Here is a 17,377-nt window from a genome sequence, read left to right on the forward strand (position 1 = left end):
TGCTTCTTAGAACCCTATCCACCTCACTAGAACCCTGCTTCTTAGAACCCTATCCACCTCACTAGAACCCTGCTTCTTATAACCCAATCCTCCTCACTAGATCCCTGCTTCTTAGAACCCTATCCACCTCACTCGAACCCTGCTTCCTAGAACCCTATCCATCTCACTAGAACATTTCCCCTAGAATCCTATCCACCTCACTAGAACCCTGCTTCCTAGAACCCTATCCCCCTAACTAGAACACTGCTTCTTAGAACCCTATCCACCTCACTAGAATCATGCTTCTTAGAACCCTATCCACCTCACTAGAACCCTGCTTCTTATAACCCAATCCTCCTCACTAGTTCCCTGCTTCTTCGAACCCTATCCACCTCACTAGAACCCTGCTTCCTAGAACCCATTTCCACCTCACTCGAATCCTGTTCTTAGAACCCTATCCATCTCACTGGAATCTCATCCAGAATTCTCTGTAGTGTGTCACTTCCTCTTCTAACCCAGCAACCTAAAGCAGAGGCCAAGCACAGCGGACGTCATGTTAACGTTACTTTGACCCACAGGCAGGCAGCCAGCAACATGAAGCAGCTTTAGCACAGCAGAGCTCAAACACACACCAAGCAGAGTGGAGCCAGACTGATTTATCACTTTGTGTTATTGCCTAATGGAGCTGGAGAGGAACGAGAGCACTCAGGAGCCTGAGTGCTCCATCTCTCCCTGCCTCATTCGCTCCCTCGCAGTGTCTGTCTCCTCTTTCTCTCTCTCTATCTCTCTGTTCTCTTTCTCCTCTCTTTCCCCTCTCCTAACCCTTTCCATCTCACTAGAACACTGCTTCTTAGAACCCTACCGTCTCCTTCTCCCTATCCTTCTCCATGACTTACCCTCTCCTTCCCCTTTCCTTCCCCTTTCCTCCTCCTCTCGTTCCTCTCTCCTTCTCCTCTCTTTCCCCTCTCCTCCTCCTCTCCTTCTCCTCTCTTTCCCTTCCCTTCTCCTCTCCTCTCCTTCTCCTTTCTTTCCCCTCTCCTCCTCTCCTTCTCTCTTTCCCCTCTCCTCCTCCTCTCTTTCCCCTCTCCTTCTCCTTTCTTTCCTCTCTCCTTCTCCTCTCTTTCCCTTCTCCTCTCTTTCCCTTCTCCTCTCCTTCTCCTTTCTTTCCCCTCTCCTCCTCTCCTTCTCTCTTTCCTCTCTCCTTCTCCTCTCTTTCCCCTCTCCTTCTCTCTTTCCTCTCTCCTTCTCCTCTCTTTCCCCTCTCCTTCTCCTCTCCTTCTCTCTTTCCTCTCTCCTTCTCCTCTCTTTCCCCTCTCCTTCTCCTCTCCTTCTCTCTTTCCTCTCTCCTCCTCTCCTTCTCCTCTCTTTCCCTTCCCTTCTCCTCTCCTCTCCTTCTCCTTTCTTTCCCCTCTCCTCCTCTCCTTCTCTCTTTCCTCTCTCCTCCTCCTCTCCTTCTCCTCTCTTTCCCTTCTCCTCTCTTTCCCTTCTCCTCTCCTTCTCCTTTCTTTCCCCTCTCCTCCTCTCCTTCTCTCTTTCCTCTCTCCTTCTCCTCTCTTTCCCCTCTCCTTCTCCTCTCCTTCTCTCTTTCCTCTCTCCTCCTCCTCTCCTTCTCCTCTCTTTCCCCTCTCCTTCTCCTCTCCTCTCCTTCTCCTTTCTTTCCCCTCTCCTCCTCTCCTTCTCTCTTTCCTCTCTCCTCCTTCTCTCTTTCCTCTCCTTCTCTCTTTCCTCTCTCCTCCTCTCTTTCCCCTCTCCTCCTCTCCTTCTCTCTTTCCTCTCTCCTCCTCCTCTCCTTCTCCTCTCTTTCCCCTCTCCGTCCCCTCTCACACCATTCTCTTCCATCAGAGGCAAGCTTTTCTTCTAGGGATAAAGGGCCGTTTGAGCTGTGATTCTCGAAGTCTCCAAAGACTCTCCTTCCCCGAGTGGCCATTACCATCAATTTTTCCTCATCATTGTGTGTATTTCAACTTGAAATAATCTGAGAATCACAACCCTACCCCCAACTGTAGGACATACAACCCTAACCCCCCTACTGCTACTGTATCACATACAACCCTAACCCCCCTCCTTATCCTGCATGGAAGTTCAAGTCTGAGGTCTCTTAAAAGGTTTTATTATGTGTGCGTGTGCGTGTGCGTGTGTGTGTGTGTGTGTGTGTGTGTGTGTGTGTGTGTGTGTGTGTGTGTGTGTGACTCTTAGGCCTGTGTGTGTGATGAGGTGAAAAAGGCAGAACACTGACGGTTAAGGATGTCTCTCCCCCCCCACCCCGTCCCCCCTCCCTCGTCCTCTTCACAGTGGATTCACTATAGAGCTGGCTTCAGCTCTCACTGTTGTGTTGGCTTCCAATATCGGAATCCCTGTCAGTACCACACACTGCAAGGTACGACTGAGACAGGTGGACGGCCTCCCAGCCACACCTCATCCTTACACTCACATGGCATGTTGTGGTGTGGTGTGTTTGTGCCCACAGGTGTGTTGTTTGCTGAAAGCCTCAGAAGGCTGGGCTGCCTCATTCCCCAAAATGCAACCCTCCAACTCCTCCTCTACCTGTCTCACTTCTCGTCTCTGTGTTTTTGTACCCCTCCATCTATTCTGCTCTCTCTCTCTCTCTCTCTCTCTCTCTCTCTCTCTCTCTCTCTCTCTCTCTGTCTCTCTCTCTCTCTCTCCCTCTCTCTCTCTGTCTCTCTCTCTCTCTCTGTCTCTCTCTCTGTCTCTCTCTCTGTCTCTCTCTCTGTCTCTCTCTGTCTCTCTCTCTGTCTCTGTCTCTCTCTCTCTCTCTCTGTCTCTCTCTCTGTCTCTCTCTCTGTCTCTCTCTCTGTCTCTCTCTCTCTCTCTCTCTCTCTCTCTCTCTCTCTCTCTCTCTCTCTCTGTCTCTCTCTCTGTCTCTCTCTGTCTCTCTCTGTCTCTCTCTGTCTCTCTCTCTCTCTCTCTGTCTCTCTCTCTGTCTCTCTCTCTCTCTCTCTCTCTCTCTCTCTCTCTCTCTCTCTCTCTCTCTCTCTCTCTCTCTCTCTCTCTCTCTCTCTCTCTCTGTCTCTCTCTCTGTCTCTCTCTCTGTCTCTCCCTCTATTCCATCTCTTCACAGTGGGTTTTGCGTTGAAGTAATGAGTGCTCTGTCAGTGCTTATTGCCTCTAATGTGGGCATCCCAATAAGCTCCACCCACTGCAAGGTATTGGCGTACTGGTTGGTCAGTGAAGCCGCGTAGCTCCTCCCATCAGCTTCACTAGACTGAATCTGAGCCAATCATAACTCTCTGAGTTGCAGCTTTGACCCGTTGTGCACTTTTCCTCCACTGGTGATTGGTTAAGAGATGTTTTACCATCTCACACGATACTTAGCAGACGTAGTGAATATATTTATTATATGTCATAGGTAGCAGAGTTCAAATAGGTATATCAAATCAAATTGATTTATATAGCCCTTCGTACATCAGCTGATATCTCAAAGTGCTGTACAGAAACCCAGCCTAAAACCCCAAACAGCAAGCAATGCAGGTGTAGAAGCAGGTGTATATAGCTACCCTGACTGGTAATTGACATGCCCAAATTATCCCAAGGTCTCTGAACATGATTGTGTAGCTCAATGGGATTGTGTAAATAATGACGTGAGGTATTTCATGAAATGCACCATTAGTCACTGCACTTCAGTTATCTGTTATTCAGTGGTTGACTCAGCCCGCGTCCTAAATCACACCCTATCCCCTATAAAACGGCCACAGGGTCCGGCCAAACTAGTGCACTATATACGGAATAGGGTGCCATGTGGGACCCATTCTCAGTTATACTGCCCAGTCCCGATACAGACACGTTGAGGAAAGACAATCATGTGTAGCCGCACCCTCTAGGACTCCGACCCTCTAGGACTCCGACCCTCTAGGACTCTGACCCTCTAGGACTCCGACCCTCTAGGACTCTGACCCTCTAGGACTCCGACCCTCTAGGACTCCGACCCTCTAGGACTCCGACCCTCTAGGACTCTGACCCTCTAGGACTCTGACCCTCTAGGACTCTGACCCTCTAGGACTCTGACCCTCTAGGACTCCGACCCTCTAGGACTCCGACCCTCTAGGACTCTGACCCTCTAGGACTCTGACCCTCTAGGACTCTGACCCTCTAGGACTCTGACCCTCTAAATCTCTGACCTTCTAGGACTCTGACCCTCTAGGACTCTAACCTTCTAGGACTCTGGCCCTCTAGGCCTCTGGCCCTCTAGGACTCTGACCCTCTAAATCTCTGACCTTCTAGGACTCTGACCCTCTAGGACTCTGACCCTCTAGGACTCTGACCTTCTAGGACTCTGACCCTCTAGAACTCTGACCCTCTAGGACTCTGACCCTCTAAGACTCCGACCCTCTTCGACTCTGACCCTCTAGGACTCTGACCCTCTAGGACTCTGACCCTCTAGGACTCTGACCCTCTTCGACTCTGACCCTCTAAGACTCCGACCCTCTTCGACTCTGACCCTCTAGGACTCTGACCCTCTTCGACTCTGACCCTCTAGGACTCTGACCCTCTAGGACTCTGACCCTCTAGGACTCTGACCCTCTTCGACTCTGACCCTCTAAGACTCCGACCCTCTACGACTCTGACCCTCTTCGACTCTGACCCTCTAGGACTCTGACCCTCTAGGACTCTGACCCTCTAGGACTCCGACCCTCTAGGATTCTGATCCTCTAGATCTCTGACCCTCTAGGAATCTGACCCTCTAGGACTCCGACCCTCTAGGACTCTGACCCTCTAGATCTCTGGCCCTCTAGGACTCTGACCCTCTAGGACTCTGATCCTCTAGATCTCTGGCCCTCTAGGACTCTGACCCTCTAGGACATTGACCCTCTAGATCTCTGACCTTCTAGGACTCCGACCCTCTAGGACTCTGACCCTCTAGGACTCTGACCCTCTAGGACTCTGACCCTCTAGGACTCTGACCCTCTAGATCTCTGGCCCTCTAGGACTCTGACCCTCTAGGACTCTGACCCTCTAGATCTCTGGCCCTCTAGGACCTTGACCCTCTAGATCTCTGACCTTCTAGGACTCTGACCCTCTTGGATTCTGATCCTCTAGATCTCTGACCCTCTAGATCCCTGACCCTCTAGGACTCTGACCCTCTAGGACTCTGACCCTCTAGGACTCTGACCCTCTAGGACTCTGACTCAACTGCTTCATTCAACATTTAAGCGGAAGGCTTGGTCAGTGTTCTCCTTTTTATACATTCAAGCTTTTATTTAACATTTTAAAGTTTAACTTTTACTTGCCTTGTATTAAATACGTTCATCTGCTGGGGGAAAATGCACAAGAAACAAAGCTGACTTCTTCAATCGATTTCAAAATGGCTCAAATTTCCCTAAAATCAACCTGACCTGATGCAAACCATTTCTCTTGATTTCTCACCTCCTCCACTTCCTTGGTAGGACTACCTTTTTAACATGCTAATAGCTAGCTTTGTCTGCTGTATGATTTCTGATTGATGTGTCCTTATTGTCCCTGCAATATGGTGATTGTTTGATTTGATTCATTTGTTGTGTGATGTGTCAGGGGGCTGAGATCAGGGGTCAGAGGTCATTAGGGCATGCCGTAGTAACAACAACAAAAATGTTTTTTTCTTGTAACGGAAGATGAACATTTTAGTCTGTTGTCATCCGTTTGGTGCCAAATGAACAGGACCCTGGTGACACACCTCAAGTCCACTGTAGAGTGTGTTTGGGTACAGGGTTTAGGGGTCCATTCAGGTTGAACCCAGTTTATTAACCAGATGTTCCCTACTCCGTTTACTAAGCTAATCTATCCCCGAGTGGACCCCCCTCAACCCTGGCTGGGAAAAGTAGTGACGGTGATGATGATGAGCTCCGTTCAAGTGGCATCAAAAAAAGGGCGCGTTCCAGGCCGACAGCGTTGCAGTCGCCTGTCAGAGCTCACACAACGCCTAGATGGGTGTTTTAACATATCGGCTAACCCACATCGTATGACATAGTAATCTGATGCCTGACTGCACGCAGCCCATTGGTTGACATGTTCAACGCGACTGCAATATTATATGTCTGGAACGTGTCCATTCTCACAACGTTAAGTTCGCTAGCTTTCATCTTGGTTTCTCCGGCCACACCGGCAGCGTTTACACAGGCGGCCCAATTCTGATATTCTTTTCACTAATTGGATTTTTGACCAATCAGATCAGCTCTTTGCCAATACTTAGGCAAAAGATCAGAATTGTGCTGCCTGTGTAAACGCAGCCACAGATCATTTCTGTGTCAGAGTGGTCTGGAAACATTCGCAGTCCATCCTGACTCAGCCCAAATTTAGATGCTGCTATCTTCACCACAGGGGTGCTAGCTCGGGTTACACTGGCCGTATATGAGCAGTCCGCTCAGAGATACAGACAGAGAGAGATACAGACAGAGAGAGATACAGACAGAGAGAGATACAGACAGAGAGAGATACAGACAGAGAGAGATACAGACAGAGAGAGATACAGACAGAGATACAGACAGAGATACAGACAGAGATACAGACAGAGATACAGACAGAGAGAGAGACAGACAGAGAGAGATACAGACAGACAGAGAGACAGACAGAGAGAGATACAGACAGAGAGAGATACAGACAGAGAGAGAGACAGACAGAGAGAGATACAGACAGACAGAGATACAGACAGAGAGAGAGACAGACAGAGAGAGATACAGACAGACAGAGATACAGACAGACAGAGAGACAGACAGAGAGAGAGACAGACAGACAGAGAGACAGACAGAGAGAGATACAGACAGAGAGAGATACAGACAGAGAGAGATACAGACAGAGAGAGATACAGACAGACAGAGAGAGAGAGACAGAGAGAGATAGACAGAGAGAGATAGACAGAGAGAGACAGACAGACAGACAGACAGACAGACAGACAGACAGACAGACAGACAGGTTGTTCTATTGTTAGCTTGATCTATTAAATATTTGATGAAGACAAGGTGAGTAAATATGTTAGATTATATATGTGTTCTTGTGGAAGCCTGCATTTAGCAGAAGTATAGACTAAAGGAAACACACAATCACACATAAATTGACATTTATTGATTTGGGTGAATTCTAGTTGGGTGTATTCCATTTTTGGAGGGGTGAAATATAAAACAAACTGCAAATTTCAGACTTCAACTAACTGATTTGAAGACACCTGTTCAAATCAGCTGGCACTACTAACCTAGGAGCTTTACAGTCTGTGGTCTGTCACCAACCAACCCTAGTCCTGCTGGGCTCACAGCAGGCTTTTGTTCTATCCCTGCACTAACCCACCTGACTCTCAGGTCAGGTCTTGAGCAGTAACTTGTGGCAACATCTGCTCACCCTTCTCCAGGACCAGGTTTGGTGTACCAGGACTACTAGTTGAACTGATAGAAATGTAACCCAGGTTTGTCCTGCTGTTGATTTGATTCCTGTTTTGTGTTTTTCTCCTCTTGTGCATTGCCATGACGACCAGGTGGGCTCGGTGGTAGCGGTTGGCTGGATCCGCTCCAAGAAGGCGGTTGATTGGCGGTTGTTCCGTAACATCTTCCTGGCGTGGTTCGTCACGGTGCCGGTGGCGGGGCTGTTCAGCGCCGCGGTCATGGCTCTGTTTGTCTACGGCATCCTCCCTTACGTCTGAGGAAGAGAGGAGAGAGGGAGGAAAGAGGAGAGAGGGTGGAAAGAGGAGAGAGGACAGAGGGAGGAAAGAGGAGAGAGGAAGGAGAGAGGAGAGAGGGAGGAAAGAGGAGAGAGGACAGAGGGTGGAAAGAGGAGAGAGGACAGAGGGAGGAAAGAGGAGAGAGGACAGGGAGGAAAGAGGAGAGAGGAAGGAGAGAGGACAGAGGGAGGAGAGAGGAAGGAGAGAGGGAGGAAAGAGGAGAGAGGAAGGCCTCAAGGAGATGGAGAGTGGGGGGAGATAAAAGAGAGGGGTAAAGAACGAGGGGATGAAGAGTGGGCCTCGATGTTAGGAATGGGGCTAGGGGGAGAGGAGAGGGGTGGAATGGTTAATTACACTGTGTCTGGAGAAGAGGGTTAGATCACATTCTGCCTGGGTTCTAGTCCTGAAGAGGGTTAGATCACATGCTGCCTGGGTTCTAGTCCTGAAGACGTTTAGATTACATTCTGCCTGGGTTCTAGTCCTGAAGAGGGTTGGATCACATGCTGCCTGGGTTCTAGTCCTGAAGAAGGTTAGATCACATGCTACCTGGGTTCTAGTCCTGAAGAGGGTTAGATTACATTCGGCCTTGGTTCTAGTCCTGAAGAGGGTTAGGTCACATGCTGCCTGGGTTCTAGTCCTGAAGAAGGCTAGATCACATGCTGCCTGGGTTCTAGTCCTGAAGGTTAGATCACATGCTACCTGGGTTCTAGTCCTGAAGAAGGTTAGATCACATGCTGCCTGGGTTCTAGTCCTGAAGAAGGTTAGATCACATGCTGCCTGGGTTCTAGTCCTGAAGAAGGTTAGATCACATGCTGCCTGGGTTCTAGTCCTGAAGAAGGTTAGATCACATGCTGCCTGGGTTCTAGTCCAGAGACTCGTTGACTTCCTTCTAATTGTGTTTTATTTTTGTTATTTTTGCATAAAAAAAACGAATGTTAAATCTTACAGAGCAACCTGCTGTACAGACATGCATATCACAGACATACTGTAGCTACATAATACAGACGTACAGGGCCTTCAGAGAGTATTCAGACCCCGAGACTTATTCCACATTCTGTTGTTTTACAGCCTGAATTCAAAATGGATTTCACCGATCTACACAATTTGGCAAAATTCCAAAGTGAAAACGTGTTTTTAGAAATGTTGGCTATTTTATTGAAAATTAAAATTCACTGCTCATCTGAGGAACCTTACAGATAATTGTATGTGTGGGGTACAGAGATGAATAGCCATTAAAAAATCTTGTTAAACACTATTTTTACACACAGAGTGAATCCATGCAACATATTATGCAAATATTTACTCCTGAACTCATTTAGACTTGCCGTAACAAAGGGGTTTGAATACTTATTGACTCGAGACATTTCAGTTTTTAATTTTTAATTACTGTGTAAAAAAAAAAAAACTAAAAACATTATTCCACTTTGACATTATGGGGTATTGTGATGTCACGATGGGGTATTGTGATGTCACGATGGGGTATTGTGATGTCACGATGGGATATTGTGATGTCACGATGGGATATTGTGATGTCACGATGGGGTATTGTGATGTCACGATGGGATATTGTGATGTCACGATGGGATATTGTGATGTCACGATGGGGTATTGTGATGTCACGATGGGATATTGTGATGTCACGATGGGGTATTGTGATGTCACGATGGGATATTGTGATGTCACGATGGGGTATTGTGATGTCACGATGGGATATTGTGATGTCACGATGGGGTATTGTGATGTCACGATGGGATATTGTGATGTCACGATGGGGTATTGTGATGTCACGATGGGATATTGTGATGTCACGATGGGGTATTGTGATGTCACGATGGGATATTGTGTGTAGAGGCCAGTGATACAGAACCTCAATTTGAATCCATTTTTTAATTCAGGCTGTAACACAACAAAATGTGGAGAAAGTCAAGGGGTGTGAGACTTTAAAGGCATTGTACATATATCAGACATATATATTACAGATTCACATATTATAGACATACATATTTAGCCCTTTTCACACGGGACTGGTCGGTTATGTAATTGTCACCCCAACATGTCAGGGACCATTCGGACAAAAAAAAAAAAAAAATCGCTCATTCACAATGTACCGTTCTGACGGAAGTCCCTGTAGGCACTTCTAGGAGTGAAGATATTTCACATGTCTAGGGACAGTCTAATATTGACCTAATGACCTTCAGTTCACATGTCTAGGGACAGTCTAATATTCACCTAATGACCTTTAGTTCACATGTCTAGGGACAGTCTAATATTCACCTAATGACCTTCAGTTCACATGTCTAGGGACAGTCTAATATTGACCGAATGACCTTCAGTTCACATGTCTAGGGACAGTCTAATATTGACCTAATGACCTTTAGTTCACATCTAGGGACAGTCTAATATTGACCTAATGACCTTCAGTTCACATGTCTAGGGACAGTCTAATATTGACCTAATGACCTTCAGTTCACATGTCTAGGGACAGTCTAATATTGACCTAATGACCTTTAGTTCACATCTAGGGATAGTCTAATATTGACCTAATGACCTTCAGTTCACATGTCTAGGGACAGTCTAATATTGACCTAATGACCTTTAGTTCACATCTAGGGACAGTCTAATATTGACCTAATGACCTTCAGTTCACATGTCTAGGGACAGTCTAATATTGACCTAATGACCTTCAGTTCACATCTAGGGATAGTCTAATATTGACCTAATGACCTTCAGTTTGGATCCATATCAATAAGAAGCATTAACTGTAACCTGCGTAGAGGTTTAATGGTCGGATTTCATTTCTCAATTCATTTGACAATATCGGTCAATTGTGAATGAGGCATAAAAATAATTTTAAAAATATTACAGGGGCAGTTTGGTAAAACTAATCCGGTCCGAAATCGTCCACTGGAAAAAGCGGACCTGCTGGGGTGATAATTCCATAACCAACGTTCTATAGTAATACCAGTCCCCTGTGAATAGGGCTCTACTGTACGTTAAGACACTGTAGTGTTTTACACAGTGATATAAATATGAAAAAAGACTAAACGCAGTCCTCAGTAGTAGACCGTGACACACACACACACACACACACACACACACACACACACACACACACACACACACAGAGATAGACACACAAACACTGACCATAACATAATCATTTGCACAACATCTATGCGAAATGCCTAAAGTTGTATATGAATATATATTTAATTGCGTTAATAGTTGCGGCCTGCTCTAGGAGGCAGCAGCGTTGTCGGTTTAGTAGCTATACTTAATGCCCGAAAGAAATGTTTTACATAATGTATTGTTTAGAGTGGGATTTTGTTGTACTGCAGCTTTGCTTGAAAACAGAAGATGTGTGCTTGGCTGGTTAACCAAACCCCCCCCCCGCCCGCCACTTCATAGTTACCTATGACCCTTTGTAGTGACCATTTCATAGTTTACCTCCCTAACATGCTAACTAGATAGCCTGGAAGGAAAGGTTGGAACACACAGGGTCTTGTTGCCGCGGCAACCTTCAAATCCTCCCCAGGGGTGGTGGGACTGCTTTCATTTTAAATTTACATATATATATATATTTTTCTTTTTAGCTGTTACCATAGAAACCAGTTCCCAGAGGATGATGTCTAAAATTTTAACTGTGTTCCTGTACATTTTAAAGATGAAATACCCTATTTTAAAGATGAAATAGCCTATTTTAAAGATGAAATACCCTATTTGAATGTTTTTCTAAATGTCATTTGTACTATAAATACTATCCTCGTGGGAGGTATGATGTCATGCTTGAGTCACCCTGGCCCTAGAACCTGAGGCGTAGAGTGCACACCAGTTATTCTGTCTGAACTATGTTTTTAATCCACTATTTGAAATTTAAATTGAGAACATTATCTTTTTTTCTAATTTCTTAATTTCAGAATAATCTTTATTTTTTATATATTTTTTTACCAAAGATACTGAGGAAACCTTTTTATCCAGGATTCTGAACCGTCCCTTTTGCAGCAGCAATTTAATCAATAATCAAACCGTTTCCTTTCTCTAGGAAACTGCACATTCTCTTGTGCTGCGAGTATAGTATAAGAGGTGTGTGTGTGTTGGTTAGGATAGCTTAACAGGGTGAGTTATACCAGAGTCCTGTCCCCCCGCCCCACGTGACTGTTTTGTTTTTTTGCCCCAAGTCGCACTAAACAGCTGATTTCAAATCATCAACGCTTGATGATAAGTTGGTTAATTTAATCCGCTTGGTGCAAAAAAAAACAAAGGACTGAATTTGGGAAACACTGAGTTACACCATGCCAAATTAACCTGTCATACCTGCTGCCATGGCAACATTACAATATATCACGCAGACCCATCAGCCAAGATACTGAAACCATCCAACCAACACACACACACACACACACTCAGAGCCAATTCTGGAGGCTCCCTATAAACGAATTCTCATCTCTCGCTCGACTTCATATGTAACCGGTCAGGGTGACTCTGTGGGTGTTTCTGCATACTGGCGTGCTCCAAATCAAAGTATGTGAAACGGAGGACGGATGGCATCATCTCTAAAACATCGATGCTTCAACGGAAAGTATCCAAGAAAGAATATGAAGCAAAAACCACGTAAAAAAAATAAAAAAAATGAAACGACATTTCTTGAAATCGATGGCGGACATTATTTGAGCTAAAGCGAGAGAAAATAACACTCTTGACTTCCGAATGAAATGTCGCCTATTCAAATCACATATGTTGCCTGACTACAATATTTTATCTTAATAAATCAGTAACTAGATGCTGTATTAATCTTGGCGTGTTTTACCTACCTACATACCGTAGATCACAAGTCCATAATAAGTCTATAGGGCTAACAGGCTAGCAACTAGTACTGTTAGCTAGGCAGATAGCCACAAAGATTTGTTAGCGAGCTACCCACGAAGAGTTGACATCTCCGACCCTCCACAGTTTTAGGTCATGTTTGCCTGTTTAAACTATCTGGTTAGCTACATTATTACAATTCACATACGTAGCTGAAAGTTCTGAACTAAAATGTTTGCTTTGTGCGTATCTTGTTTGGTCTCTATTGCTGCCATTGTCCTGGTTGGAAGAAGGGTCAGTGAACGGGGAGGAGCAGCGTGAGGTAATACACTAGGGGAGGTAATACAGTAGGGGAGGTGCAGCGTGAGGTAATACAGTAAGGGAGGTGCAGTGTGAGGTAATACACTAGGGGAGGTGCAGCGTGAGGTAATACACTAGGAGAGGTGCAGCGTGAGGTAATACAGTAAGGGAGGTGCAGTGTGAGGTAATACAGTAAGGGAGGTGCAGCGTGAGGTAATACACTAGGGGAGGTGCAGCGTGAGGTAATACACTAGGGGAGGTGCAGCGTGAGGTAATACACTAGGGGAGGTGCAGCGTGAGGTAATACAGTAGGGGAGGTGCAGCGTGAGGTAATACACTAGGGGAGGTGCAGCGTGAGGTAATACAGTAGGGGAGGTGCAGCGTGAGGTAATACAGTAAGGGAGGTGCAGCGTGAGGTAATACAGTAGGGGAGGTGCAGTGTGAGGTATTACACTAGGGGAGGTGCAGCGTTAGGTAATACAGTAGGGGGAGGAGCAGCATGAGGTAATACAGTAGGGGAGGTGCAGCGTGAGGTAATACACAAGAGGGGAATGCTTCTCAAATTGAATGTTTGTTTTTTTACATTCTCCACACTTTGTCCTCACATAAACGTACTCAAGAGAACGTGGTCGGAGAATGCACCCCCGAGCATGAGAGCGGAACACCCTGTCTGTTCGTTCCAGATTTCTTGTTGTCTGTTCGTTCCAAGACAAGACAAGTGTTGGAAGTGGATCAACAGTATAGTAGCCAATCACACACCGTCTCCCACCCACTTCTGTCAACAGTATAGTAGCCAATCACACACCGTCCCCCACCCACCTCTGTCAACAGTATAGTAGCCAATCACACACCGTCTCCCACCCACCTCTGTCAACAGTATAGTAGCCAATCACACACCGTCTCCCACCCACCTCTGTCAACAGTATAGTAGCCAATCACACACCGTCTCCCACCCACCTCTGTCAACAGTATAGTAGCCAATCACACACCGTCTCCCACCCACCTCTGTCAACAGTATAGTAGCCAATCACACACCGTCTCCCACCCACCTCTGTCAACAGTATAGTAGCCAATCACACACCGTCTCCCACCCACCTCTGTCAACAGTATAGTAGCCAATCACACACCGTCTCCCACCACCTCTGTCAACAGTATAGTAGCCAATCACACACCGTCTCCCACCACCTCTGTCAACAGTATAGTAGCCAATCACACACCGTCTCCCACCACCTCTGTCAACAGTATAGTAGCCAATCACACACCGTCTCCCACCCACCTCTGTCAACAGTATAGTAGCCAATCACACACCGTCTCCCACCCACCTCTGTCAACAGTATAGTAGCCAATCACACACCGTCTCCCACCCACCTCTGTCAACAGTATAGTAGCCAATCACACACCGTCTCCCACCACCTCTGTCAACAGTATAGTAGCCAATCACACACCGTCTCCCACCCACCTCTGTCAACAGTATAGTAGCCAATCACACACCGTCTCCCACCCACCTCTGTCAACAGTATAGTAGCCAATCACACACCGTCTCCCACCCACCTCTGTCAACAGTATAGTAGCCAATCACACACCGTCTCCCACCCACCTCTGTCAACAGTATAGTAGCCAATCACACACCGTCTCCCACCACCTCTGTCAACAGTATAGTAGCCAATCACACACCGTCTCCCACCACCTCTGTCAATAGTATAGTAGCCAATCACACACCGTCCCCCACTGATATCAGGGGTGACATTGAGGGGTGATAGGTCTGATATCACAGTAATATTCTAGGTCAATCAGTATTAGGGAGGGGGATAGGTCTGATATCAGGGGTGACATTAGGGAGGGGTGATAGGTCTGATATCAGGAGTGATATTAGGGAGGGGGGATAGGTCTGATATCAGGAGTGATATTAGGGAGGGGGGATAGGTCTGATATCAGGGTAATATTAGGGAGGGGGATAGGTCTGATATCAGGAGTAATATTAGGGAGGGGGATGGGTCTGATATCAGGAGTGACATTAGGGAGGGGGATAGGTCTGATATCAGGAGTGATATTAGGGAGGGGGATAGGTCTGATATCAGGAGTAATATTAGGGAGGGGGGATAGGTCTGATATCAGGAGTGACATTAGGGAGGGGGGGATAGGTCTGATATCAGGAGTAATATTAGGGAGGGGGGATAGGTCTGATATCAGGAGTGAAATTAGGGAGGGGGGATAGGTCTGATATCAGGAGTAATATTAGGGAGGGGGGGGTCTGATATCAGGGTGGCATTAGGGAGGGGATAGGTCTGATATCAGGAGTAATATTAGGGAGGGGGGGATAGGTCTGATATCAGGAGTAATATTAGGGAGGGGGATAGGTCTGATATCAGGAGTGACATTAGGGAGGGGGATAGGTCTGATATCAGGAGTGACATTAGGGAGGGGGATAGGTCTGATATCAGGAGTGACATTAGGGAGGGGGATAGGTCTGATATCAGGAGTGATATTAGGGGGGGATAGGTCTGATATCAGAGTAATATTAGGGAGGGGGATAGGTCTGATATCAGGAGGTAATATTAGGGAGGGGGATAGGTCTGATATCAGGAGTAATATTAGGGAGGGGGATAGGTCTGATATCAGGAGTAATATTAGGGAGGGGGATAGGTCTGATATCAGGAGTAATATTAGGGAGGTCTGATATCAGGGTAATATTAGGTCTGATATCAGGAGTGACATTAGGGAGGGGGATAGGTCTGATATCAGGAGTAATATTAGGGAGGGGGATAGGTCTGATATCAGGAGTAATATTAGGGAGGGGGATAGGTCTGATATCAGGAGTGACATTAGGGAGGGGGATGAGGTCTGATATCAGGGGGATAGGTCTGATATAGGGTAATATTAGGGGGGGGATAGGTCTGATATCAGGAGGTCTGTCAGGAGTGGCATTAGGGAGGGGGATAGGTCTGATATCAGGAGTAATATTAGGGAGGGGGATAGGTCTGTCAGGAGTGACAATAGGGGGATAGGTCTGATATCAGGGTGGCATTAGGGGGGGATAGGTCTGATATCAGGAGTGATATTAGGGAGGGGGATAGGTCTGATATCAGGAGTGACATTAGGGAGGGGGGATAGGTCTGATATCAGGAGTGACATTAGGGAGGGGGATAGGTCTGATATCAGGAGTAGGTCTGATATTAGTAATATTAGGGAGGGGGATAGGTCTGATATCAGGAGTAATATTAGGGAGGGGGATAGGTCTGATATCAGGAGTAATATTAGGGAGGGGGATAGGTCTGATATCAGGAGTAATATTAGGGAGGGGGGGATAGGTCTGATATCAGGAGGGGGTAATATTAGGGGGGGGGATAGGTCTGATATCAGGAGTAGGGAGGGGGATAGGTCTGATATAGTGATATTAGGGAGGGGGATAGGTCTGATATCAGGAGTAATATTAGGGAGGGGGATAGGTCTGATATCAGGAGTGACATTAGGGAGGGGGATAGGTCTGATATCAGGAGTAATATTAGGGAGGGGGATAGGTCTGATATCAGGAGTGATATTAGGGAGGGGGATAGGTCTGATATCAGGAGTAATATTAGGGAGGGGGGATAGGTCTGATATCAGGAGTGACATTAGGGAGGGGGGATAGGTCTGATATCAGGAGTGACATTAGGGAGGGGGGATAGGTCTGATATCAGGAGTAATATTAGGGAGGGGGGGATAGGTCTGATATCAGGAGTAATATTAGGGAGGGGGGATAGGTCTGATATCAGGAGTAATATTAGGGAGGGGGGATAGGTCTGATATCAGGAGTAATATTAGGGAGGGGGGATAGGTCTGATATCAGGAGTAATATTAGGGAGGGGGGATAGGTCTGATATCAGGAGTGACATTAGGGAGGGGGGATAGGTCTGATATCAGGAGTGACATTAGGGAGGGGGGGATAGGTCTGATATCAGGAGTAATATTAGGGAGGGGGGATAGGTCTGATATCAGGAGTAATATTAGGGAGGGGGGATAGGTCTGATATCAGGAGTAATATTAGGGAGGGGGATAGGTCTGATATCAGGGGCTAATATGGAGGTACCTGTAGCTCATACAAGACATGGAGGCATAGAGTTGAATAAAGGGCACATATCAATGTTTCTGCCCAAGTTAAAACAGGGTTTGTGGCAAGTCTCTGTCCAACTCGTGTTTATATTGAGGTATTTTGCAGCTGTATTGGTCATCACCAGCATTTTTATCGGTCCTTCTGTAGCTCAGTTGGTAGAGCATGGCGCTTGTAACGCCAGGGTAGTGGGTTCGATCCCCGGGACCACCCATACGTAGAATGTATGCACACATGACTGTAAGTCGCTTTGGATAAAAGCGTCTGCTAAATGGCATATATTATTATATTATCAGAGTCACCTCACTTGTAAATTAACAAATTAATGAAAGTGTGGCTTTGTTTTTCAAATCTGACCCCCAATGCGAGGAGTCGCTGTTATTATATTTTGTATTTTTCTTTCGTTGTGCCGCGTTATTTCTCATGAAAACATCTCTTCTGAAGTGGCCATTTGCCTTGTAAAGTAGTGTTTTTACTGTGTGATCGATACAGTCATTTCTAAGTACTGTGGAGTTGACATCGTAACCATATTGTAAAGTACCTCAAAACAAAAACAAAAAACACATAAA

The 17,377-nt window shown here is 46.4% G+C and overlaps 1 protein-coding gene and 3 long non-coding RNA genes across 12 annotated transcripts in view; 2 read left to right on the forward strand and 2 right to left on the reverse strand.

Annotated features, from left to right (window-relative positions):
• The window catches only part of LOC118371431 (sodium-dependent phosphate transporter 2-like), a 160,241-nt gene extending 152,641 nt beyond the window's left edge, over nucleotides 1–7,600 (forward strand). Inside the window, exons 11-12 of the mRNA XM_052460865.1 lie at nucleotides 2,272–2,356; nucleotides 7,436–7,600. Of these exons, the coding sequence (XP_052316825.1) occupies nucleotides 2,272–2,356; nucleotides 7,436–7,600 (250 nt within the window). The remainder of the gene's footprint in view (nucleotides 1–2,271; nucleotides 2,357–7,435) is intronic.
• Nucleotides 7,601–9,752: 2,152 nt separating this feature from the next.
• LOC127907138 (uncharacterized) lies at nucleotides 9,753–10,683 on the reverse strand. The gene is made up of 3 exons (XR_008063393.1): nucleotides 10,247–10,683; nucleotides 10,159–10,203; nucleotides 9,753–10,115 (listed from the first exon to the last, which is right to left on the reverse strand). It is a non-coding gene; the product is annotated as an uncharacterized LOC127907138 (long non-coding RNA).
• A 2,817-nt stretch (nucleotides 10,684–13,500) lies between these two features.
• On the reverse strand, nucleotides 13,501–14,284 carry LOC127907137 (uncharacterized). The gene is made up of 3 exons (XR_008063392.1): nucleotides 14,135–14,284; nucleotides 13,952–14,089; nucleotides 13,501–13,816 (listed from the first exon to the last, which is right to left on the reverse strand). It is a non-coding gene; the product is annotated as an uncharacterized LOC127907137 (long non-coding RNA).
• A 53-nt stretch (nucleotides 14,285–14,337) lies between these two features.
• Nucleotides 14,338–17,163, forward strand: LOC118379965 (uncharacterized). 9 transcript variants are annotated; one of them, XR_008063394.1, is made up of 3 exons: nucleotides 14,338–14,481; nucleotides 14,788–14,824; nucleotides 16,758–17,163. It is a non-coding gene; the product is annotated as an uncharacterized LOC118379965 (long non-coding RNA). The 9 variants fall into 9 exon arrangements; XR_008063395.1 differs by lacking the exon at nucleotides 14,788–14,824 and adding an exon at nucleotides 14,863–14,899; XR_008063396.1 differs by lacking the exon at nucleotides 14,788–14,824 and adding an exon at nucleotides 16,276–16,312.
• Nucleotides 17,164–17,377: the final 214 nt, after the last annotated feature.

The sequence above is a fragment of the Oncorhynchus keta genome, chromosome 14 (assembly GCF_023373465.1).
Source record: "Oncorhynchus keta strain PuntledgeMale-10-30-2019 chromosome 14, Oket_V2, whole genome shotgun sequence".
NCBI classification, from domain to species: Eukaryota; Metazoa; Chordata; class Actinopteri; order Salmoniformes; family Salmonidae; genus Oncorhynchus; species Oncorhynchus keta.